Source organism: Zosterops lateralis (genome assembly GCF_965231275.1).
Source record: "Zosterops lateralis genome assembly, chromosome: Z".
NCBI lineage: Eukaryota > Metazoa > Chordata > Aves > Passeriformes > Zosteropidae > Zosterops > Zosterops lateralis.
The window spans coordinates 71,178,313-71,199,793 of NC_139800.1; the positions used below are offsets into that span (position 1 = coordinate 71,178,313).

Consider the following 21,481-nt stretch of genomic DNA (forward strand, 5'->3'; position numbering starts at 1 on the left):
AACATATGTACCATTTATTCACACAGTTTACAAAAGCAAGATGTATGCACTGTTCTCGTGTCATTAAAGTTACTTTTTTACAGTGACACAATAATCTATCAGTTCAGTCCCTTGAGACAAACACATGGTGGATGGCTTCTGTACCAGCAGTTAGGTCATGAGTACAAAACTGTGGGTATTAGAATCAGACCTTCACTGCAAAAAGTGCCACATGATCAAGAGAAATCTGCTGTTGCCACCGTGCCCTCTGGAGTGACTGTCAAGTGCAGAGGATGCTGCACTCTATCTATCTATTTATTCTCTGTACAAGCCATTCTACCCCTTGCTTTCCTGATCACTACTTAGTGGTAAATAAATTAAGAACAGTCTTATAAAATGACTGGACTTAAATTCCAACTGAAGACTCCTTGAGAAGGAGGAGAGAGCAGGTGGAGGAAGTTCTGGGAAGTCTGAACTCTTTGCAGATGGGTTGTCTACAACACTGCTCATCTCCTCAGCTCCCCAGAAGAAACAACGCTGCAGATCAAATGCCTGACTACTTGTAAAGTGAGTTCCAGTGTTTTGATGATGAATAAGGCAGGGTTTTTCAAAATATTTCAGTTCTGCTACATTTCATTTAGCATTCATGGGAAATTTTGTCAGCAATGCCTTTGCCAGCAGCATTATGAAGAATGAAATACTTGAAATATCCTATCTAGAGAGGATCAAAGGTTTTGTCTTGTTCTGTGCAGTTGTTTTGTTTGAGTAGATCTCAGGATGACCTGAATCATCCAACTGATTTAAACAACTCCCATCAAAGAGAACTTGGAGCTGAACTTAAACCCTTAATCTGCATGTAGAACCCACTATTCTTCTCTGTAGTGGACAACATGAGACTACTTCATCTTTCCCCTCACCTTCAATCTTTTAAATCCTTCCCCCTACACATTTAAAGACCTGTTATGGGTATTTAAAGGCCCTATCTCACTGAACTTTCCTCCTAAAATGCCATGAGGTTGTAAGTAATTGCAACCACTGTTTTACACAAAGATCACCTTCTGATTCTGTTAGAAATCATAAATTATGCAGCAGTGAATTTTTAGTGGAGAGAAGAAAAGGCTGAGTTAATAACAACAGACATGCTTTACCTTTGGGTCATGTATTCCAGAAAGTTCTTCATAGATCTTCTCTCCCACCATGACAGCAGCTAGGTTGGCTGTGTACGTTGACAGACAAAACAAGCAGAAAATAGCCCAGAGATTCATTAAAAACCTTCCAGTCCAGCACTTTGGGGGTTTGATGGCAGCCGTTCTTCCAAACAGAATTGCGTAGCACACATTGAGGGCAGAGGAGAAGGAGAAGACTTTGTTCCTGTTCCTTCCCTTAGGGGTCATTCCAAAAGGACTTTTCCACTCGTACAAGGTGAGGAATATAGCTGTGATGTGAAGAGCAACAAATATCCCCAGCCACATAGTCCAGTGAAGTGGCCACATAAAGGCTCCAATAGGAGCTGCAGTGTCTTTGGTCCTCACCAGGATCCCCAAGCTGGTTGAAAAAAAAGGGCTGGTGAAATCAATCACTTGGCTTCGGGCAGTGTTGATGCTGAATGATGTCACTGCCATGTGAGCTGTACCAGAAAGAAGATCTCCCACCAGCCCAGTCCAGTGTCCATTTTTCCAGGCACCGTATTTTCCATCCCCAACAATGTACAAGTCAAAATCAAAATTCATATCCTCAGCCAGCTTCTCCAGCAGGTCAATGCAGTACCCATAGCAGCACTTCTTCAGCTCAATGGGAACAGTGCCATTGCCCCCTTGGAGGGTTTCAAACAGCTTGTCCAGCACACCTGAATCATTGGTCAATGGGTCCAGGCACAGCTGCCCTGCTGGGCAAAGACCTTCATCATCTACATCCCTTGTGAAGACAAAGGGATGTTCAATCAGAGTCACCACCCTCAGGTGCAGCCGTGTGGGGTGTTGCATGTGACTTTTATGTCTCTGTGCCTGCTCTGGCCATATTCCATAGTCCATGATGATCTTTCCTTCTTGCCAGCTCCCCAGGCGTGTCCACATCGGGTTCCCAACAGGGTCGTGCTGCAGATTCCAGATGAAGAAGTTATTTTCTGAGCTGACTATGGATGAGCCCTTCACCCTAATGTGGCCACTGAGACCATCAAAAGATGTGTTGGCTAAAAACCTGTTGGAGGGAGAAAGCAGGGTGATCAGAAGCAGACAGCTGAACCATGAATTGATGTTGAAGAGAGTAGATGGGGATGTTGTTGAACACCTGGATCATTAACAGCACATAGATCCTATGGCATAATGAACCAGCCACATAATTTATGACTAAATTATATAGGGATGCTCTCCTAAATATCTAATGCAAATGAAAACTCCTTGGGAAAGATCTATTTTTTACTTACTAAGAAAAATGAGTACAAGAACAGTAATTTTTTTAGTTACCTTTGCCTTACAAACTGATGAAACACAGGTTAGTTCTAAGCTGAACTCACCAGATCCACTGTCACTTTCCTTGATAAAAATATATATGAAAATGGAAGAGTGGAAATTATGTATGAAATGTCCTTCCAAGAAAAATGCTATAATCTCAGTAAGATCTAGCTTACATAAGAGGGGCTACTGAAGTGCTGTCAACAGCTTTCAAGCACTCTCAAGCGAACCAATCTGGATTCAAAAATGCAAATTTGGCATTGGTAAATCACTGTTAGACACTTCAGAATAAAGTAAGGAAAGAAAGTGAAAGATGGTTGCTCTAGGACAGTCAGTCTTAATTCTTACAAAAATAAACACCAGAAAAAGCAGTTTTTTAAAAAATGTGCAAAAGTAATGTTCTTAAAAGTGCAATGCTGCCATTGAGGCAGATCTCATGAAGTGTGCCAGTTTTGCACTGCACATTTTGCATTGAGAATTCTGGGCTTTTACTATTCCAGATACTGACAATAAAGTTGCTTATTTTCTTTGTGTTGGAAGGCAATGCTTGCTAGGAGTTGTCCAGCCTGCCTGTGAAATTCATCTTCTGGCGAGCCATCATCAAAGAGGCTAAAAATTATATGGATAAAGGAGCTGGGAACTCAGCAGGAATTAAGTGTTTGAAGGAGAAAATCCTTTTTAGTGTGAGCACCATGACCAGCTGAAGTGCACGCTGCTAATAATGAAGCTACTATGCATTTGGCAGGGGTTGCACAAGACTTACAGCAGTGGTTCCATTAAAAACAACTGAGTTAAATTGCTGCTAATATGGTGCAAAACCACACATGTGCATTTTTTTTTTAGTAAGAGGCATTCGGAAGACAGACTACTCAGCTGTTGTAGCAGAATGCAGCACTTCACATTAGTCCTGAAAACTGGACAAAAGTAAGTGTTGGAAGCAGTATAAAGGCTTTCATTCTAGCCTCAATAAGGAAGACATAAACTTTTAAGTAGAGTTAACTGTTTATCAATAGTTACAGAAGATAAAAAAACCCCTTAAATTGATTTGAAAAGGCGAAATCAATTGCAAGTGTGTGTACATGCATACTTCTGTCTGGTCCCTACACTTTGTTTTGATGACTTTTGATGGTTTTTATGGGGTCTCAGCAGTTAAACCTCTGCACTGTTTAAGTCTCAAGGTCCTATCAATTTTAGCCCTTTGCAAAGGTAAATTTATAGAAGTAAATGCTTTAGTTTTGAGTGTGGTTATGTGTGTGATAGCCTTCTCTGAGGCAGCTTCACAGTCCTTGCTCAGTCTCTTTCGAGTACATTGAGTTTGGGAAAGATGATACAGACAATACTCTCAAAAGCAGATGATCTGTACATGTTTTAGCCTGGGTCTGGAAGTCATGCCTAAAAAGGCGGACAGGTATTTATAAATATAAATGTATATGAACTATAAATGCAGTTTTCATTTTTTAAATCCTTTAACATTTAGTTCAGTGTTAAAGGACACCATAGCTCCACTAATCAGTGGTATCTGTCACTGTTTGCCCACTCCTTCCCTCCTCATCTGTGCTTCCTATCTGATGGTGTAACTTCCCTGTTTGTGTATGTAAACACTATTAAGACAAAGTTGATGGGAGGAGGCAATCTTTAGCACTAAAGGAAGGTTTATGTGCCCATAAACTTGTTTAGGTTTTATCTCTCTCTTATCTTCTTCAGTCTCTGTAAAAAAATGTGCAATTTCTTTACAAGCTGTGCTGGGTGCACAGGCCAAAGTCATCACTGTGACAGCAACAGCTAAACCATTCCACATGTGTAGATGGGCCTGCATGAAAATTTCTTTAGGAGTTGTGCATAAAACACTGTTAGCAGTTCACAAAAATGGCAAAAACTGAGGGAGACAAGTCCTCAGGTGGAATAAGCTCGCAAAGTTCTCATGAATTTGGCCCCATGTTGCTAATACAGCACTACCTGGGCATGAGAATGCTGCAAAGCAGGTGCTTTGGGAGTAAATGAAGCTATGGAATAGCTTTACATTCATTACATTCATTTTACAATAGCTTTACACATTACATTCATTTTCTGAAGGTGAAATGAGAATTAATATGGAATTAATGCACAGTGTTCCCTGACTCACACAAAAGAAGTAAGCACACCCAGGAGGGCAGAACAAGCCCTCTGGACCTGTCCTGTGGTTGTGTTAGGAGCGGATCCCTGAAAGACATTTAGCAGCATTTAAATGTACAACTTCACCTCCTCATCGAGCTAGTGGCTTACCTTTGCAACTAATTTGCATGTTCTGCATTTTTTTAGTGACAGAACATGAATCAAAATAAATGATGGGAACCATGCTGGAGAAGCATTTTAACAACACTTTGCTTTATACGCAAGCAGCTGCGGCTGCTGAGCATTTGCATGCACTGTGAGCAGCACCACTGAAACTCATGCCAGCCACTTCAAGTGAAAACTCCTTTACTTGATAACTTTAGGAACCAGATAAGAAGCTCTGACTATGCTTCTTAAGCTAGAAATCTTCAGGGTGAATCTTTGGGAATTACAAGTGCTGGGTATTGCACAGACACGCTGGCAGTATCTGAGCAGTGCTGTTCTAGAAGGGCTAATGACAACCTGCAAAAAATTCAGAAGGTGAAGGGCCAGATCCTAAGTCTGACAGCTGAATGAATTTTCTAAAAGCTGTGTCAATATATGAGAGCTAAAGTTCTCACTGACAGCCTGTGATAACTGCATCAGAGCTTTATCAGAGTCACTTCAGTTTGAACAATGAGTCCAAAGTCTGTCATTTGCTCATTTCAGCTTTGTTTCTCATGTGCTTTGTTACAAGAACTGCTCCTTAGATCTTTCATAGTACTATCACTCTTCAGTAGAAGTATCTTTGTAGTGTATTTAAGAATGACTTAATGAAATGATTTTCTCACAAGCTTGATAATTGGGTCATTCCACGTCTTTTTTTGGGAAGCTTACTGGAGGCAAGAACTAGAATTGGCAGGGAAAAAGGGAAGGTTCTGGGGAGAACTTTTAATAGCCTTGTAGTACCTAAAGGGACTCTAACAGAGCTGTAGAGTTCTTCTTACTGATAGAACAAGAAGGAATTGCTTCAAACTGCCAGAGGGCAAGGTTAGGTGGGATACTGGGAATAAGTTCTTCCCTGTGAGGGTGGGGAGGTCTTGGCACAGGGTGCCCAGAGAAAGCTATGGCTGCCCCATCCCTGGAAGTGTTCAAGACCAGGCTGGGCAGGGCTGGGAGCAACCTGAGATAGTGGAATGTGTCCCTACCCATAAGAGGGGGTGTAATGAGATGATGTTTAAAGTCCCTTGCAACACAAACCATTCTGTGATTTTATGGCTCTATGAAATAGCAGATTGATTAAATACCCAAGAAGGTGAGTTAAAACTGTAAGACTAATTAAATCTATAAGACAAGATGAGACTTTGAAATTTTAATGTCTTGTTCCATCAACAAGGATGTTCCCATGAGAAGGCAAGAATAGATGAGGGAATCAATCTAATTATAAGAGGAATGATGGACAGTGACTTACTACAGCAAAATCTTCAGGGGGATGTATATTTATATCCATATCCACATAGATATAAGCATGCTTTGCCATGCACTAGATCATTATTCTGCTCCTAGGTGAACTTAAATGTCTGTACAGCCAAGGTATGAGATCAGTGCTGGCAGAAGAAGCTCTGTCTGTGCCAGAGAGTGGGGCTGCTGTTCATCCACCGTTTGGAGAGGGGAGGTGGAGGTCTGTGCAGTGCTTCTTCTCCATAATCCCCTTCTCCATCCTCACCCACAGCAGCTCCAAGCAGTTAAGCACCAGACAAAAGCTTCATCTTTGGAGGCTAAAAAAGTCTGAAAGCCCTGGTGAGATGGGCAAGGTTGGTCACAGTGAAGCCACTCATCAGCGTGTCACACCTGAGAAATTAATGGCACCACTCAGAGTTAATAGTGATGCTGCTGACACAAATACATCGGTTCTGGCCATCAGGTATCTGTCTTGCTCATACACTGCAAAAACAGCTGCACTGATTTAGGACAAAGGTTTCTCTAACCTGTTATTTTCTCTTTAATAGGGTTCACAAGCAAATGTACAGGAAAAAATAAGGTGAAGCACATAATCCTTTCTTTCACTTCCACAATAACTTTACCAATGTGAAGGGAAAAGACATTTCACAGATGTGAAATTGCATATTGTCTCCCAAAATATAACAAAAGCTAATGGTTCTCTGTAGAGAGCAATGATGATGAATTATTTTTCATTAATATATTTAAGTGTTTTACTTTCATTTTCCTTTTTCTTTATCCCTTCTTCAAACCTCAAAAAGCCTATTCATAAAACTCCTGTTGTCTTGTTACTCTAAGAAGCCTCCTGCTTTCACTTTTCAGTTACAACCTAGTTAAAATATCCATAATAATGAGGCAAAATATACATCACAAGTCACGGGGGTATTGCGAGTTGGTCCAGTGTTTATTTCCCAAGCATTGTGTCATCACCCTTTGGAGTTTTTGACTCCGAAAGGATGAGTGGACTAAGGAAATGTTGGGGTCTCAAATGGTCGTGATTTGAGCAGGGCTGTTAATACATTATTGTGCAGGCATATCCAAGAAAAAGTTATGTTTTCCAAAAAAAGTTAAACACAAAAAGCCTCAAGAACTTTTATCCTAACTCCATCCAACAAGATCTTTAAGTTGAAAACCAGATGTAATGGGGGTAAAACATGCAACAGTTGCTGGATGTAGATTAAGTGATGAATTTATGTAGTTAACCAAGACATTTTTGTTTGTTTTCAAAAAGAACCATGCACGTTTTCCACTCATATGTTAAAAATTATAATATTTCTAGACAGCAACACCCAAGTAGTTTTGGGAACAACTTCTATGTAGTGACATGCAGCAGAGATGGGACTTTGTACTTCTAGTGTGTTGAGTGCTCTCACCAGAAGAAGCCCTCTGAGGATATGAAGGTGCATCTTTTTAACCTCTTTTCCATGGAAGCATACTATCAAGGGCCACTACACATCTTGATATTGTCTGAGGGCTTAGATAATGCAAATATTCTGTGTTTTGTACACTCAAAATCTCAGAGAATGTGACAGTAGCCCACCTTACATGAATAATATAAATACAAGTTTCAGAGCACAGTCTGTAATAGCCTATGTTTACTGTATGATCTCTACTTCTGCGGAACAGTGTCTTCTACCAGAATCTTGGAGTTCTGGCTTCTCTCCCATTGTGGCAAAGTTAAAATTTCATTATCTGCTCAGAAGTAAAGAAGCAGGAGGAAATACTGAAACAAACATTTTTGTGAGGGAGGGTTAGCAACATGAGAGCTAACCCACAGAAAATGGTAGGAGGGAGAATAAAATTATTTTTATTGCAATACAGCAAATATTACCTAAGGGAAAAACAAAAAAAAAAGGAAAACTTACTTTGACAAATATTGGCCTGAAGTGATATTCCTTTCATCCGTGTCCATGCAGTTCATTGTACTTGGAATGAGAGCCAGTTCAGGCTGGATCATGGTGGCTGCTGCCACAGCCCTGGCTACCAGCTCCATGGCATCCTGCACGTAATGTTCGAAGACTGACTGAGTTGTCTTGCCATGAGCAATGAGACCGAGGGGCAAACCTTCTGTCCTCAGCTCTTCCACGTTCTGTGAATCCCCAATAATCCAGTGCAGCTCTGGAGGCATCACACCAAACCGTGTGGTTATCTCAAAAATCCTCCGCGTCTTCTCCATGTCACATCCAAACATTACCATGGTTGACGTCGTGTCTTTGATGCTCTCCAGGTAAAACTGCAAGTAGTTCAGAAGGTCACTGGTTGAAGTGAGGTTTGCTGTGATGTTTATAATGGACCCCAAGTGGAACTTGGAGCTCTGTTGTGTGAGGAAGAGAAAGTCTGTGATGTTCCACTCCTCCTGGCATAGCATGAGGCTGAAATTGTACCAGTTGTTCATCGCAAGGATCGAGAAAGTGACATCAGCATCTGAACTCAGTGAGTTTTCTAAACTCATCTGCAGGTGAAGGGGGTTCTGTGGTTAAAAAGGTGAAAGACAATCAGAAATATACTGGACACAAGCTAATGAGTCTGATTAATTTTTATACACTCCTTTAGTTCAAAGTAACCACCTGCCAATCAACAGAACTGTGTGAGCAGCAGGAAAATTTATACCCACCCAGCTTAAATGGACTGTGATTCATGAGCTTCCTCTGCTAGTTTGACTCAACTGCAGCAGTCATTAATGAGACCGTTTCTGACAATATTTTTTTCTTCCTACCCATTTGTCCTTTTGAATTTCAAAACATTCTCAAGCAAAGATTTCCCTGCACCCGTAACAGGGATATGAGAAGGTATTACCATACTGCTCAAGTTCAGTCAGACCCATTTACAAATGGATGCTGGAAAGTTCTTTGGTAAACAAAAAGAAAAAGTAAAGCAAACCCCTCAGTTCGTTTTGTTACAGCTCTTTTTGTGTGTGTGTATGTGTGTGTGTAGTTGGAGGATTTTTCACAGACATATGAGTAACCTAATAAAATGGATCACAGTCTACCATCAAGGCACATCATGCACTGCCAACAAAAGAGGACAAGTTACTGAACGCACAAGGCTAAGATATGCAGACTGTGATTTCTGAGCTGGAAAATATTTGATAAAGAAGCATTCCATACTCATATTTTCCATGTCATTGATGCTATTGTAGACTTAACCCATTATGTTTCCCAACACCTTTGCCCTTGGCTTTATATTTTTCAGAGAAGGAGGGAGGATTTGAGGCTAATTCCTCTGTTCCCTTAGGGTGAGTAGTTCATTGATCATTCTTTTCCCTTACTCTCATTCCTCTCCTTCCCCTAGTCTTAAAAATATTTTTTTTATTTACAGTTCTAGTAAGAATGGAAAGAAGTTAAAGAATCCAAGCAATTTCTGGAAATTGCTATGAAATAATTCTCTACCCTACAAAAATGTTTCTACCAGGCTTTCAGCTAGTATATTATATATTACTCCAACTTTTGCTTTTAGTTGAGAACTTGACAGTCTTCCCTGTAGCTCTCCTAAAGAAGTTGTATCACTTTACACTGGCATTTGATTCCAGCCATGAGACTATACAAAAAATGTCATGCCTGTTCCAGTGCATTTTTTGGTCTGTGAGATTTTCATTGTGACTTTATGTCAGCATTTGTCTGCATTCATGTCCACTCAGATTGTATATTAGCCTACACAGATATCTGGATTTTATCTTTTTATCATTATGTTACTAAACACTTTAGATCTCTTCATTCTTCTTTTGCATCCTCAGTAGTTAATCTGTATTATGTGAAGAACCAAACCTTTTCAAAGTTGATAAAAAATGTCATTTTGGTTTTAAAAGTACTTTACTGATAATAACAGACTCCATTTGTATGGATCTTAGAAATGTCATTTTGAATTCAGAATAATTTGATAATGAGTCAATTTACACTAGTTTTACTAAATAAAACCCTGGGCTCTCCAACACAGATGTAAGGGGTGAAATGACAAAAAACACCTCCAAACCCTGAAGAGCAATTTACTGGTTATAACCAGCAAGCCCTCATTGTGTTAATCTGCAGTTACATGAAGTCATTGTCTGTTTTCCAGATAGTTTAAATATGAAAGAATGCTGTTATTGAAGATGTTCTCAGTTCTTTTTGTTATCTCTTGGGTTTGGTACCTGTGGCCCTTTTTTTTTTTTTTTCAACCAAGACACAAGAACAAGCTAATTAAATGGATCACTGTCCACAATGCACATCATGTACTGCCAGCAAGACACAAGAAAGATGACTCTTTGATAAAGAACAAGTTACTCTGTGCACAAGGCACTAACCTGTGCAGAATTTCTGAGTTCTGAGCTGGAAAACATGGCCTACTAATTAAAACACATAATTAGTTCAGGAGGGAAATAAAGCACTGTGCAGGATGGATTTGGGAAGCTGGTTTTAATAAACTAGTCCCTGCAAACAGAATCACAACAAACTTATTTTCTGAGGTTATGGGATAATCAGGTAAATTAACTCCAGTTTGTCTCTCACTGCAAATAGATGGGAGTAGAAAGGATTTGCCTTGTCCTCTTTGTCCAAGATTAGGGACAAGTACAAATATTTTTACACAATGATCCACCTCCCGTCAGCAAAATTCTGCAAGCTTTAGTTAATTTGAGTGTTAATGTGAGTGAGAAGAAATGAATTTTTCAGTATACACAGAACATACTCTGTGCATGTACAAAGAACAGCACACAACATCATCCCAAGCACAGTACTATGCATATTGTGGGATAGGCTCAGGGATCAACTAAAGAAATCTACCAGATGCAGAAAAACAACTAGAGAGTGGCAGATGTTTGCAGTAACAGCTGTGTCCATACTGCTGCATCAAACAGCCCAGGAAACAAAAAATAAATGGGAGCTTTTGTACAGCTCACCCTGTCCTAGGTCTGGTTTTGGCACCTGATAATAAGCTCTCTCATACCCTGCACTGGCTGTTAGGGTCCCAGCGTATTTGGGATACTGTTTGGGGAGTAGGAGTATCCACAAACATCCCAGCAGGGATAAGATTGTGTGAGCACTGGTTCTCCACCTCACCCAGCAGGTTTAGCTCTTTGAAGATCTCTGTGTCTTTATGGCAAGCCCAGTGCACATGTGCAGTTTCACAAATGCAAGACTTCTTCTGCTACTCTACTGAACAATTCTTCCTGTATTAGAACACTCTGAACTGATGAATATCCACATCTGAGGATCACTGGGCATTACCCTGGGACCTCCAAGCATACACAGTCCATAGAAGGTGAAACTCTGCCTCAGGGCCAGAAAAATAGATGCAATTTTACTCAGCAATACAGGTGAAGGCAGTTTCCACCTGACTGGGAGTTCTCAGGTGCAGGGGTGGACTCTCCTATAGAACTACATCCACAGGATTAGTCCTCAGAAGCTCCAGCACTGTGATCCCTGTCCTATGTGCAGCACATCTGGATGCATTAGTGTGGTCCAACAGCCTATTCCCACGCTGAGACACTCCTCCTCCCTGAACAGAAGAGTTATTTGGGACAACCTGGCTTGGACTCAGCCTGCTATAGAGTTGCTCCTCAGAGTGAGACCATCTGTGCCTCAGCCATCACCTTCAAGAGCCCACAGATGCACTGACAGGAGTGCTTATCATCACTGTGATTTATTAGCTGCTAAATTCCCTGCTAAGGTGCTTGAAAGATAAACATTCAGCCCTGAAAAAGCAGCAAACAGTCTCTTTTCTCTGTGAGGAGTATTGCAAATTGAGGACTGCAAACATGTCTTCAGAATTTTTCTGACATAATAGCATACATAAAATTTAGCCACCAGGCATTACTTCTGCTTAAGTTTCAGCTAATTGTGTCTGCACACCATGAGAACACCCCTGTAGGTATTTGGGAGGAAGAGTAATTAATGTTTCCTTTGTGCTCGGACTGAGGGAAGGGAATGCTACTTTGGAGATGTTTGGATTTAATGCCTTCCTAATTATATTTTGAAAGGTTTATTTACCCTTTGTATGTAGGTTGCAGTTGAAGAAAAATACATAGAATCCACACTTCCGTAGAGAGCCTTTCATATTACAGTGTTCTTTATGCTTTTACATAATTTTTGTTGATTCGTCCGTCTTTAAAGTCAACAATTACTCCTTTTTAATTAATAACTTCAACAATTATTTGTTAAATCGTTCAGTAGTAATTGCTGAGAGTGCAATTTCATAGTGAAGGTTTCTGAGAAATGAAACATGCACAACTTTGTAGCTATAAAGGAACAAAGAGTTACAAGATTTCAGCTGTGTATTGAGCTCTGCTCCACTCTTACTAAAGTTCTCAGGCAAACTCCTTCTTTACCTCCCTTTGAAATTAGTAGAGTTTGACTATTTCAGTTAAAATTACAATTAAAGCTCACATGGAAATTCAGTTTAAATGTCTCAAAGTTTGACTTTAGGTTGCCATTGAAGACTGGTGATCTGCACCAGTTTTTCTTCAAACTACACAGACAATTAAACCTTATTTGAATAATGCTAATTGTTATCTATTTTTAGTAATGTGTTTACATAGTGCCAGTAGCAGAACCATCTTCTATGTCCAAGAGTGCCCAATTTTTTATTGCATGTCACCTGCTCTTCTTTTATAAACCAGCCATGACCACCTGACTTCACTGTTTACCCGCTAAAGAACAGGCCTTGAATCCCTAATTTCTGACTAATTGCCTTTGGATCAGCTCCTGACAGTCTTTCCACTGACTTTCAGTGGGCTCTGGACCAAGCCATTCATGGAATATTAAGCTTTACATGGTCTGATGTGTCTCTTCTCCTGCCCATCAGCAGAGACTGTAACTACTGATTTCCTTTTTGCATCCCAACCAGAGCGGTTTTTACAGGCTTTTCCCATTGCCTGAGACACCTGAGAGGGCAGGTTCATTTAACAGCTGAAACACGGTTTGCATTTCATTAAGGCAGCATTTTCTGGGCCTCCATTTCATCAGTCTGCAGGCCCCTTCTCGTAAATTTTGCAAGTACACGTGCCCGTAGCTGAGCTGATTTGCACCCTGAAGGATCTGGTCATTTATCTCTTCAACCGAATTTGTAATGCTAATTAGGCATAGTCACGGTGACATTTTATTTGACATTATAATAGCTTCATTAGCAGAGTTAAAAGCATAGATGCGAACATTGTTTTGCTAACTGTACAAAAGTAAACAACACTCAGAAAATATTAAGCCACTCTGACTCTTGTGGGCAAAAGCAGTTCTTACATATATATATATATATATATATATAATTATACACGTTTTTGATAAGAAACACAAAAGAGAAAACAGTCTATGTAATTACATCTGAGTAAGTTCCACTGAAGGAAAAAAGCCCTCCTGGCTTGCAGTGCCACTGTGGGGGCTCACAGCTCTATAAACAGCTCAACAGCAGCTGTGAGCAAGCTGATGTCACAGATTCAAAAACTGGGAGGACTGTTTTTTCCATGGTTGAAATTAGAAAATTTAGGCCTAAAGCCCAGTTCCTTAAATTCTATGGCACTTCCTTATTTCATACTATGAGAAAAGGTGCTATAAAATGCTATTTTATTTTTTTAATGTCTGCTGCCTCTGCTGAAATGGCAATACTTCAAGAAGGAGTTTGTGCTGACAGCTGACAGACTGTGGGAAGTCCTGCCCCCACTTCCTAATCAGCTGCCAAGGTGCCCCCTCTGCACCACATCCCAGTCTCTGCCCAGCCCACCGCCTGCTCCAGAGGGCAGGTGTGCTCCAGCTGCAGCAAAAAACCTGCTCTGCCCTCAGTACTATGCTGCCTCTGCTATGTAGACTTCTGGTTCTCTGAGGAAGAAAATCCCAGACCTGCTTTGGACCAAAAAAAGAGTAAGATGATGTCGAAAATTCCTTTTTTCCTTGTCGTGTCCATCCATCTCCTTATACATTGTTTGACCAAGACAATGATTTCAAATTGGGTTGGTCCCCACACTAAAGAGTATGTTTTTGTAGAGAGTTTAAAAGCTCAGAAAGAACAGCTTTCTTAGACTAGCCAGAGCGATCATGATTCCTTCAGTAAAAGAAGTCTGGCATCCATCCAGGCAATGCTTACATGCAAATCCTAAAAATGCACTGACTGCTGATTTAAAAAATCACTATATTACAGGAGCTAGCTTAATTTAAATCTTAACTTAGTTTGTCTTGAAAATTATTTCTTTTATTAGACCAGACAGACATGACTTGAGGTCGCCTTCTCTAATGCTACACAAAAATACTCCAGACTAATCTGAATATGTACAGCTCTCTACAAGGTAAAAGAGGAGATGTAAAATATGAACTTTCAGCTGCTTTTTGAAAGTAGGGTCCATTATTTATCTGAATAGCCACTTATAAATTATCCTAAGTAATATTAGCTCAACTTCAAGGTGCTCTTTGCTCCAGCAAGGAAAAAAGAAAAAACAACATTCAAATAAAGAACATTTTATACAGATCCAAGATAGAGAAAAATTTTCCCTTCCCTAAAATTTGCCTTTATTGTTTAAACAAAGGGCACATGGTCACCTGTGCAAACAGATCAGGGAGACCCGTGCTAATTTTTCATGACATTTCTTTAAAATGGCAATACAATTTGGATGGGAGGAAGTAGTGGCCAGGTCCAGAGTGTGGCACTCACTCCCAGGCACCACAGGATTGTCTTCAGTTTCAAAAAAACCCTTGTAAACATTTGAGGAAAAGCTGCCAGGAGCTGCTGTATGTGGAGGTCTGAATGGACAACTGAAGCAGATGAGGACTCGCTAGAAGGAGCTGGCTGCCCCATTTTAAGTCTTCCCACACTTGTACAGAATACAAAACACGGTGGCTGTTCCACTAAGCACATCTTTTGGGGTTTCTTCTGATTGCCACTATGGGCTCGAAGAGCTTGAAAATGGTGTTTAGCAGAATTTAATCATCCCCATAAGAAGAAACAGCATTCTATTGAATCAAAGGCCTTCAGCAGACTGCCTAGGAATCTCTGTGTAGGAATAGGGTAAAAAGCTACCCTGTCATTTCTTCTAAGTGCCACTAACAAGCAATCTGTAAGTTCCCATATGAAGCTGTTTTGAGAATGAGAAGTTCCTTTAACACAACAATATACTCTGAGGGTGAAAAATAAGTGCACCTGTAATAACAAGGGATTTGTCCCATGAGAATCAGTAAAGAAAATACAATCAGAGAATAGATATAGTTCATGGACAAGTAAAACACCTTTTACTAACTAATAGAATAATTAACAAGAAAGCTATTAACCAACTAGATGCTGCCCTCAAGGTTTGTAAAAACTATATAAAAGACAGCATGTGGCCATAATAAAGAGCCTTCTCAGCCTTCTGAAGATTTTACCGTTTGACTCTGTGTGTCACGTTCACCCTAACAACATCATCTCTGAGTGCATTTCACAGAGAAGCACCTCACAAGCACTGGTGCTTAGCATCCTGACTATCAGTCCAAAGGGATTCATTTCAGAAGAGCTCTGAAGCAGGTACTCTTGAGTTTTCCCACGTGTCATTCAGGCAGTGCAGATGGGAGGGGCTTTTTTCCCCAATTTTCGGTTCAAGCAATTCAAATCTTGACAGCAGCAGAGCCAGAACAGGAGCAGCACATTGAAACAGATACTACAAGTACTCTGGGCTTGCTGAAATTTGTCTCCTTCCCTCTCACATCTGAGGTGTGATAGAGGAAGACTGTTGTTGTAAAGAAATGTTGGTAACACACCAGTGCTGCTGGTTTAACTTGAAGAAACCTATTTAAGAAGATACAAGGGCACTCTGTGATCTGCTAATAGAAGAACTCTCATTAGCCTTTTAGAGTGATTTCCAACAACCCCAGATCAAAGATATAGGTGTTACCAGGCTGGAGAAATAAAGTGTGAATTGGATTGTTGAAAAGTAAGAGCTTGAAGGCTGATAAAAAAAATAAAAAATGAACAGGGTTATATTGAAGATCCCCAGAAGTGGCATCACAAGGTAACAACAAGAAAACACTGCCAGCAAAGAACAGCACCAGGAGGGGGCAGAGCTAAAAGTTACCATTCACCATTGGTCAGCTACTGTTCACCAGGAGATTACAACCTTGAGTATAACAGGAACAGTATAACACAGAACAAAGGACAACCACCCAGTGTGTAAAACATACCACATACCACAAATGTGGACGTAAGATACAACTGCAAACAAACGAGGAATGGGCAACTAAATACCGTAGGCATGCAGGCACCATTAATGAATAAATAGAAGAGACCAGAAGTGGGAGATGTTCCCAAAATCAGCATAATGCTCCTGCCTTGAGAAATCCTGGAACACAGATTACTCGTCAGTCACAACTCCCAGCCCCCAAAAACACACAGGCACACATGCTCTGTCTCTCTAAAGATCTGGGAACCCAGAGGATGATCCCAGGGACTCTGACTACATTTTGAACTATGTTGTTACTGAGAATGAGCTGTGCCACTTGCATAATTCGCCTGCCATCACTGGGACCAACAATATTTCTTTGCTAACAGTGCTAGGACCTCAATTAGGCTAACAACGAATTTGCACATAGAAAGGGTTTCCAAAGTTCACGTTAACTGAGTGCAGTATTTGCTCTGCTGCCTTGCTCTTGAGGACCGCCACTAACACAGCACAAGAGCTGACAGGGAATTTGTCAGCCAGGGCTGTAATTATGATGCACATTGCCAAGCATTGCTCTACACTGGGCTCCTTGGCACATCACGCCTGCCAGGCTCCTCAGCATAAAGGGCCCTTAAAACAGCACTCCCATCCTTGCCTTGTTTCAGCAGCTTCCACCTTACTATCGGTAAGATGGACATGCTGCAGCACACTGCTGGAAAATTCTGCTTTTTCATAGGCATGACAGGCTGTGAGTACTCTTTCTGTATGACTTAAGTTTTTTGGCACAAGCAAAACAATGACTGAATAAGAAGAAATTAATTCTGGAAGGAAATGTAGAATAAAAGGAGAAAGGGCATGGAGAAGACTGATTCATTCTGTGTTGGTAAAAGGAGTCTGATCCCATTTTACAAAAGCAGCTATTCCTTTCTGAGATATACCTGGTGTATGCACTCAGCATTTAATCCAGTTAGATTATAGTCCTCATTAACATCTGCAGCAAGGAATAAAATCTGATGGAGCACTGTTTTCACTCACCAGTGCAATTACAGCACAGCTTGAAAGTGTTTTCAACCCTTCCTGAGCATTTGCGCTCCTCATACCCTCAGCAGCTCTGTCCCCAAGAAGTTTCTTTCTTCCCTATAGTTTCCTTCTTCTTCTGCCTGTCAAAGAAATACCCATGCAGTGCTCCACAGGGCACCCCTGAAATGATAGATGTATATGGCAATATGCAGCAGGGGAAATTAATCCTGACCCATGTCCCATTCCTCAGAAAGCCAGCACCAGCTCATCACCACAATCCTCTTCTGCTGGGCCTTGCTCCAGGCATGTTTCACAGGATTAATTTCAGCTACAAGGGCATTTTGCTCCATATTGATTTCGTTGTATGAAAGAATGCTGAGAATTAAACTTGCAAATCCTGATCTCTTAACTGTATTAAATGAAGCCAGTGTAGATTAAGTTAGCAGTTAGTAGTTCATCTTTCTGAGGCTAGGCATTAAAAACATGGCTCTAAGGTGAATTCTTGGCTAAAAACCAGGATCAGAATTTAAACAGCTTCACTTGAGGTTTCTTATTTAATACGCCAAGGATTTAATTAGAAAGATGGGAAATTAGGAACAAGGAGTTAAAATTGGCTCTCAGGGCATGGAATGAGTGGGGGAAAAAATCAAATATCTCTTTTAAAAACAAATTCAGTCTGCATGGGATGCAGGGAGCTGACAAAGCGGATAAGCCACTGGATTGTGCTGTCCTGAGTGGACTTGAAATGCCTCTTGCTGCTGACCTGAAGCCCACAGTGCTGCCCAGGGTCAGAGGGTCTCATCCTGCATGGGCATCCTCAGCTCGTTGGGTACCTTTCACTAATCAGACAGTGATGTTCCCTTCCTCAGCAGGGGGTAAACCCAGATAAACTGGGAGCTGTGATGTTTGTAAGGTCCAGACTTACTACCTTCAACACAATACAGGAATCTGAACTTCTGAAAATGCACCAAAGCCTTCTACCCACTGCAAATGCTTTCACCAGTGCTCCGTACTTTTAATTCCCAATACTCTCTTGAAACATTGTCATTAACAAACAAACAAAAACCTGAAAGACAAGCCACTGTGTAGAAGTTTCATGTCTGTATTTTGAAATTGCTTTTTCTGAGCATTCAAACCACAAAATCAGGCAAGATCCTGTAATCAGGAAGTGCCCACCCTCCGCTCCCAAGGCAGAAGCATTTGAGTTTCCAATAAAGCGTTATAGCAACAACCCAAAAAACTATGTGACTGCACAGAGCCCGTTACCAGGCACACGGGAGAGAAGGAGAAGGAGGAGGAGGAGGAAGAGGAGGTGGAGGAAGAAGGGGCACCGGCTGGCTGTTGAATATAGAAGCTGAGCAATCCAATTTGAGATTCCTGCCTCATCTCAGTGTGCAAACCCCGCTGTAAAATGGGGATAACCCCCTCCACAGTGCCCCAGGGAGACACATCCACCAGGATTCTCACCCATCATAAGTCTTACAAGCAAGATAAATACTTCACAGCCTTTTACACAGGCACAGACCAGAGGCAAAAAGGAAAAAAAAAAAAAAAAGGGATTAAGTAATATATCAAGCCTTTGCCAGTAGCAGAATCTAAGGCCCAAATCTACATTTCTTTGCTGTGCTAGACACAACTGCCTCAATATATAAAAATTATGGGAAGTGACAGCCATTTGTTTTATGAGTTGTTAAATATTTTGGGTGTTTGCACCATTACACTGCTCTGGTGCACTGGTGCTCTTCCAACATCCCACTGAAAATCTCATCAGCACCCCATGTCTATAGGCATTTTGGTAGCACGATTTCCTCATAAAGTTTTAAGGGAATATAAGCAAGTTACTAATGGTCCACTGTATTCCAAAAGTGTCCTGGATACAGCCATGAAACAAGACCTTGCTGTAGCAGGCACCTCAGAGGGCAGAAGGTGTTTTACAGCCAGTATTATGGGGAGGTTTGTGAGAATGTGGCAAAAATCATCACCCATCCCTGTCTCACTCTTGGATTTATAACGTGCAAGATCATCAAGCGAGCATTTACAGCTCCTACTTGTGACTCAGTCTTCTGGGCTCATCTAAATGCCTGACAGAATACACAACACCTTCACCTCCCTACTACACACAAATACTTGCATGACTAGTGCTACCAGTCTGGTTTAACTCTGCACCTACCATAGTCATTTGGACCAAGAAAGAAGTGATTGCACAACATTTGTAAGTCACAATTAAATATGAATCATACATACTAATCCCTCCTTTGAATCATGTTTAGATTCAGTGGAGCAGTGATAAGTGAGGCTTTAAGCAATGTGTCCATCCATAAATAACTCAGCATACTGCTCTTACCAGGCAAGACCTTTCACGGTAGGGAAGTTCAATACACTCGTAGGAAAAAGATAGTCAGAAGGAGATGCACAAATTGTTGAGACACAATTAAATACCAATTTAATTTCTTTGTAAACAAAGTTCTTCACCTACCTATTTATGTAAAATCTTATGTGTACTGATACCTTACATTGCTTGAGGAGAAAGGGAAAAAAATCTGTTGTGGCAACAATTTAATAGACTGGATGTTGGTGATGGGAAGAATGTTTTGCAGCACGGAAATTATGAAAAAGGCCTACAAAATCTAGTTTTGATACTGGTTGTATCTTTGTTGCAATTCCTTTAAATTTCCACTGCCTCTATATCTTCCAGTTATAAAATAATGTCTTATTATTTCCATTAAAAATTAATGTACCTCCTCCTTAGAATTATGTAGGGTTTGAAAAACTGCCACAACCAAAAAGCCACTACACTTCTTGCAGAGCACCAATTACCCAAGCACATTGGGCATTTAGCTAATTTATTAAGACCTTTAGCATCTGCTTGGGTTGCACATTTTTGTTAGTCAAAAGGCACCCAAACATTCTTAACCAAACGAATCAATAAACTCTTGTCTGGGCTTGAGCTTCTTATAGATGCACGAGATCTTTCTTCCTCATGGCTCAGCTCTCCCCACCCTGATTCATGGGATGATGCCTACGGATGCTATGCTCTCTACAGGTCAGCTTTCTGACCCTGAAGACAGCTAATGAGCTATTTCAGCTGACAAAGAGGCTCTCAGCTCTCAGAAACGAACTCTAAAAGTATTTTGATGCACTTGGGCGCCAGTGGTTGAGTCTCTGGGTCTTCTGGATGCAGCAGAACAGCATCTTTATTTGCGTTGCTGAGAATCTGGGAGCACCAGATGTGTTAACGGACCTGCCTGGGTTAGCCTGCCCTCCTCTGCACTTAAAAATTTGTCAAGTTTTAGAAAGTCACTTAGAAACTCTAAAAACACAGCAGCTGTGACTCCTCTTAAACAGCTCCTCAGTCATCAGACCCACCATTCCGCCGGCAGCTTCACCAGTCCGGTGTTACCAAGACTAATTAACACAATCAAGTCTAACACTACCAGCTTTACAGGTTAGAAGAAATAATGACATTCACGACCTTAGCAAACAAGACAGAAGTTATGAATTTAATGATATGGGAGCCAGTCTTGAGTTATATGAAACACACTGAGTTAGGTATTCACAAAATTACTCCAGCGTAATTGTTGGCACGTGGATTGTTTGCAAACAGCTTGCACAAACTACTTAGTGTTAATCATTTGTTCCGTGACATAGTTAGTCATGCACTATTTCTGCTCCTTGAGTGGGTGATTGTATCCTCCTGAAGGAGAGGGTAAGAACCAGTGAAAATGAGGCGTGCCCTGGGAGTTTAACACAGATAAGTGCCTTCGATAAAATACGGGAGCATCATGTCTCACTAATCTCTGCAAGATGTTTGTGTCTCTCCATCCTCATGCAAATAATCCACAATGACTCTGCAGAGTCTGGTGAACCAAAACCTGGGGACGAGGAATCTGTGTCAACTATTTCTGGCACCACGATTCTTTTTAACACTCTGAACAAGGGGGAGTGTTGCAGAGGAGTATCTAATTCCCCCAGACAACCTGAGAGGAAGGGATGACAGATCACTGCTCCTAAGAGTTTGGCAAGAGCATGCAAACTGCTGTCTCTCTCTCTGCAGGAAATGGTGCTGCTTCAGGGAGAGAGAACCTCCAGCAAAAACAGTCACAAAAAGAAGGTATATTCCCTGAAGACACAGGAATATTGGGATTTTATTTCTTTCCACCTTTCAGTTTTCATTATTTACATTACGTTAACACTTGAATGCAAGCCTGGCCAGTGTAAGACACAGAATCCTAGAATGGTTTGGGTTGGAAGGGACCTTACCCTCTTGCCAAGGGCAGGGATACCATCCACTACACCAGCTTGCTACCAGCCCCATCCAGCCTGTCTTTAAACATTTCCAGGGATGGGGAATGTATTACAGTCATAATAGCAATGTGCA

The 21,481-nt window shown here is 41.0% G+C and overlaps 1 protein-coding gene across 1 annotated transcript in view; it reads right to left on the bottom strand.

The window, feature by feature from the left end:
* Positions 1 to 21,481, bottom strand: part of GRIN3A (glutamate ionotropic receptor NMDA type subunit 3A) — a gene marked incomplete at its 5' end in the record, with an annotated part of 67,935 nt that overhangs the window by 34,398 nt on the left and 12,056 nt on the right. The window contains 2 exons of the mRNA XM_083884067.1: positions 1,128 to 2,175; positions 7,865 to 8,469. Of these exons, the coding sequence (XP_083740193.1) occupies positions 1,128 to 2,175; positions 7,865 to 8,469 (1,653 nt within the window). The remainder of the gene's footprint in view (positions 1 to 1,127; positions 2,176 to 7,864; positions 8,470 to 21,481) is intronic.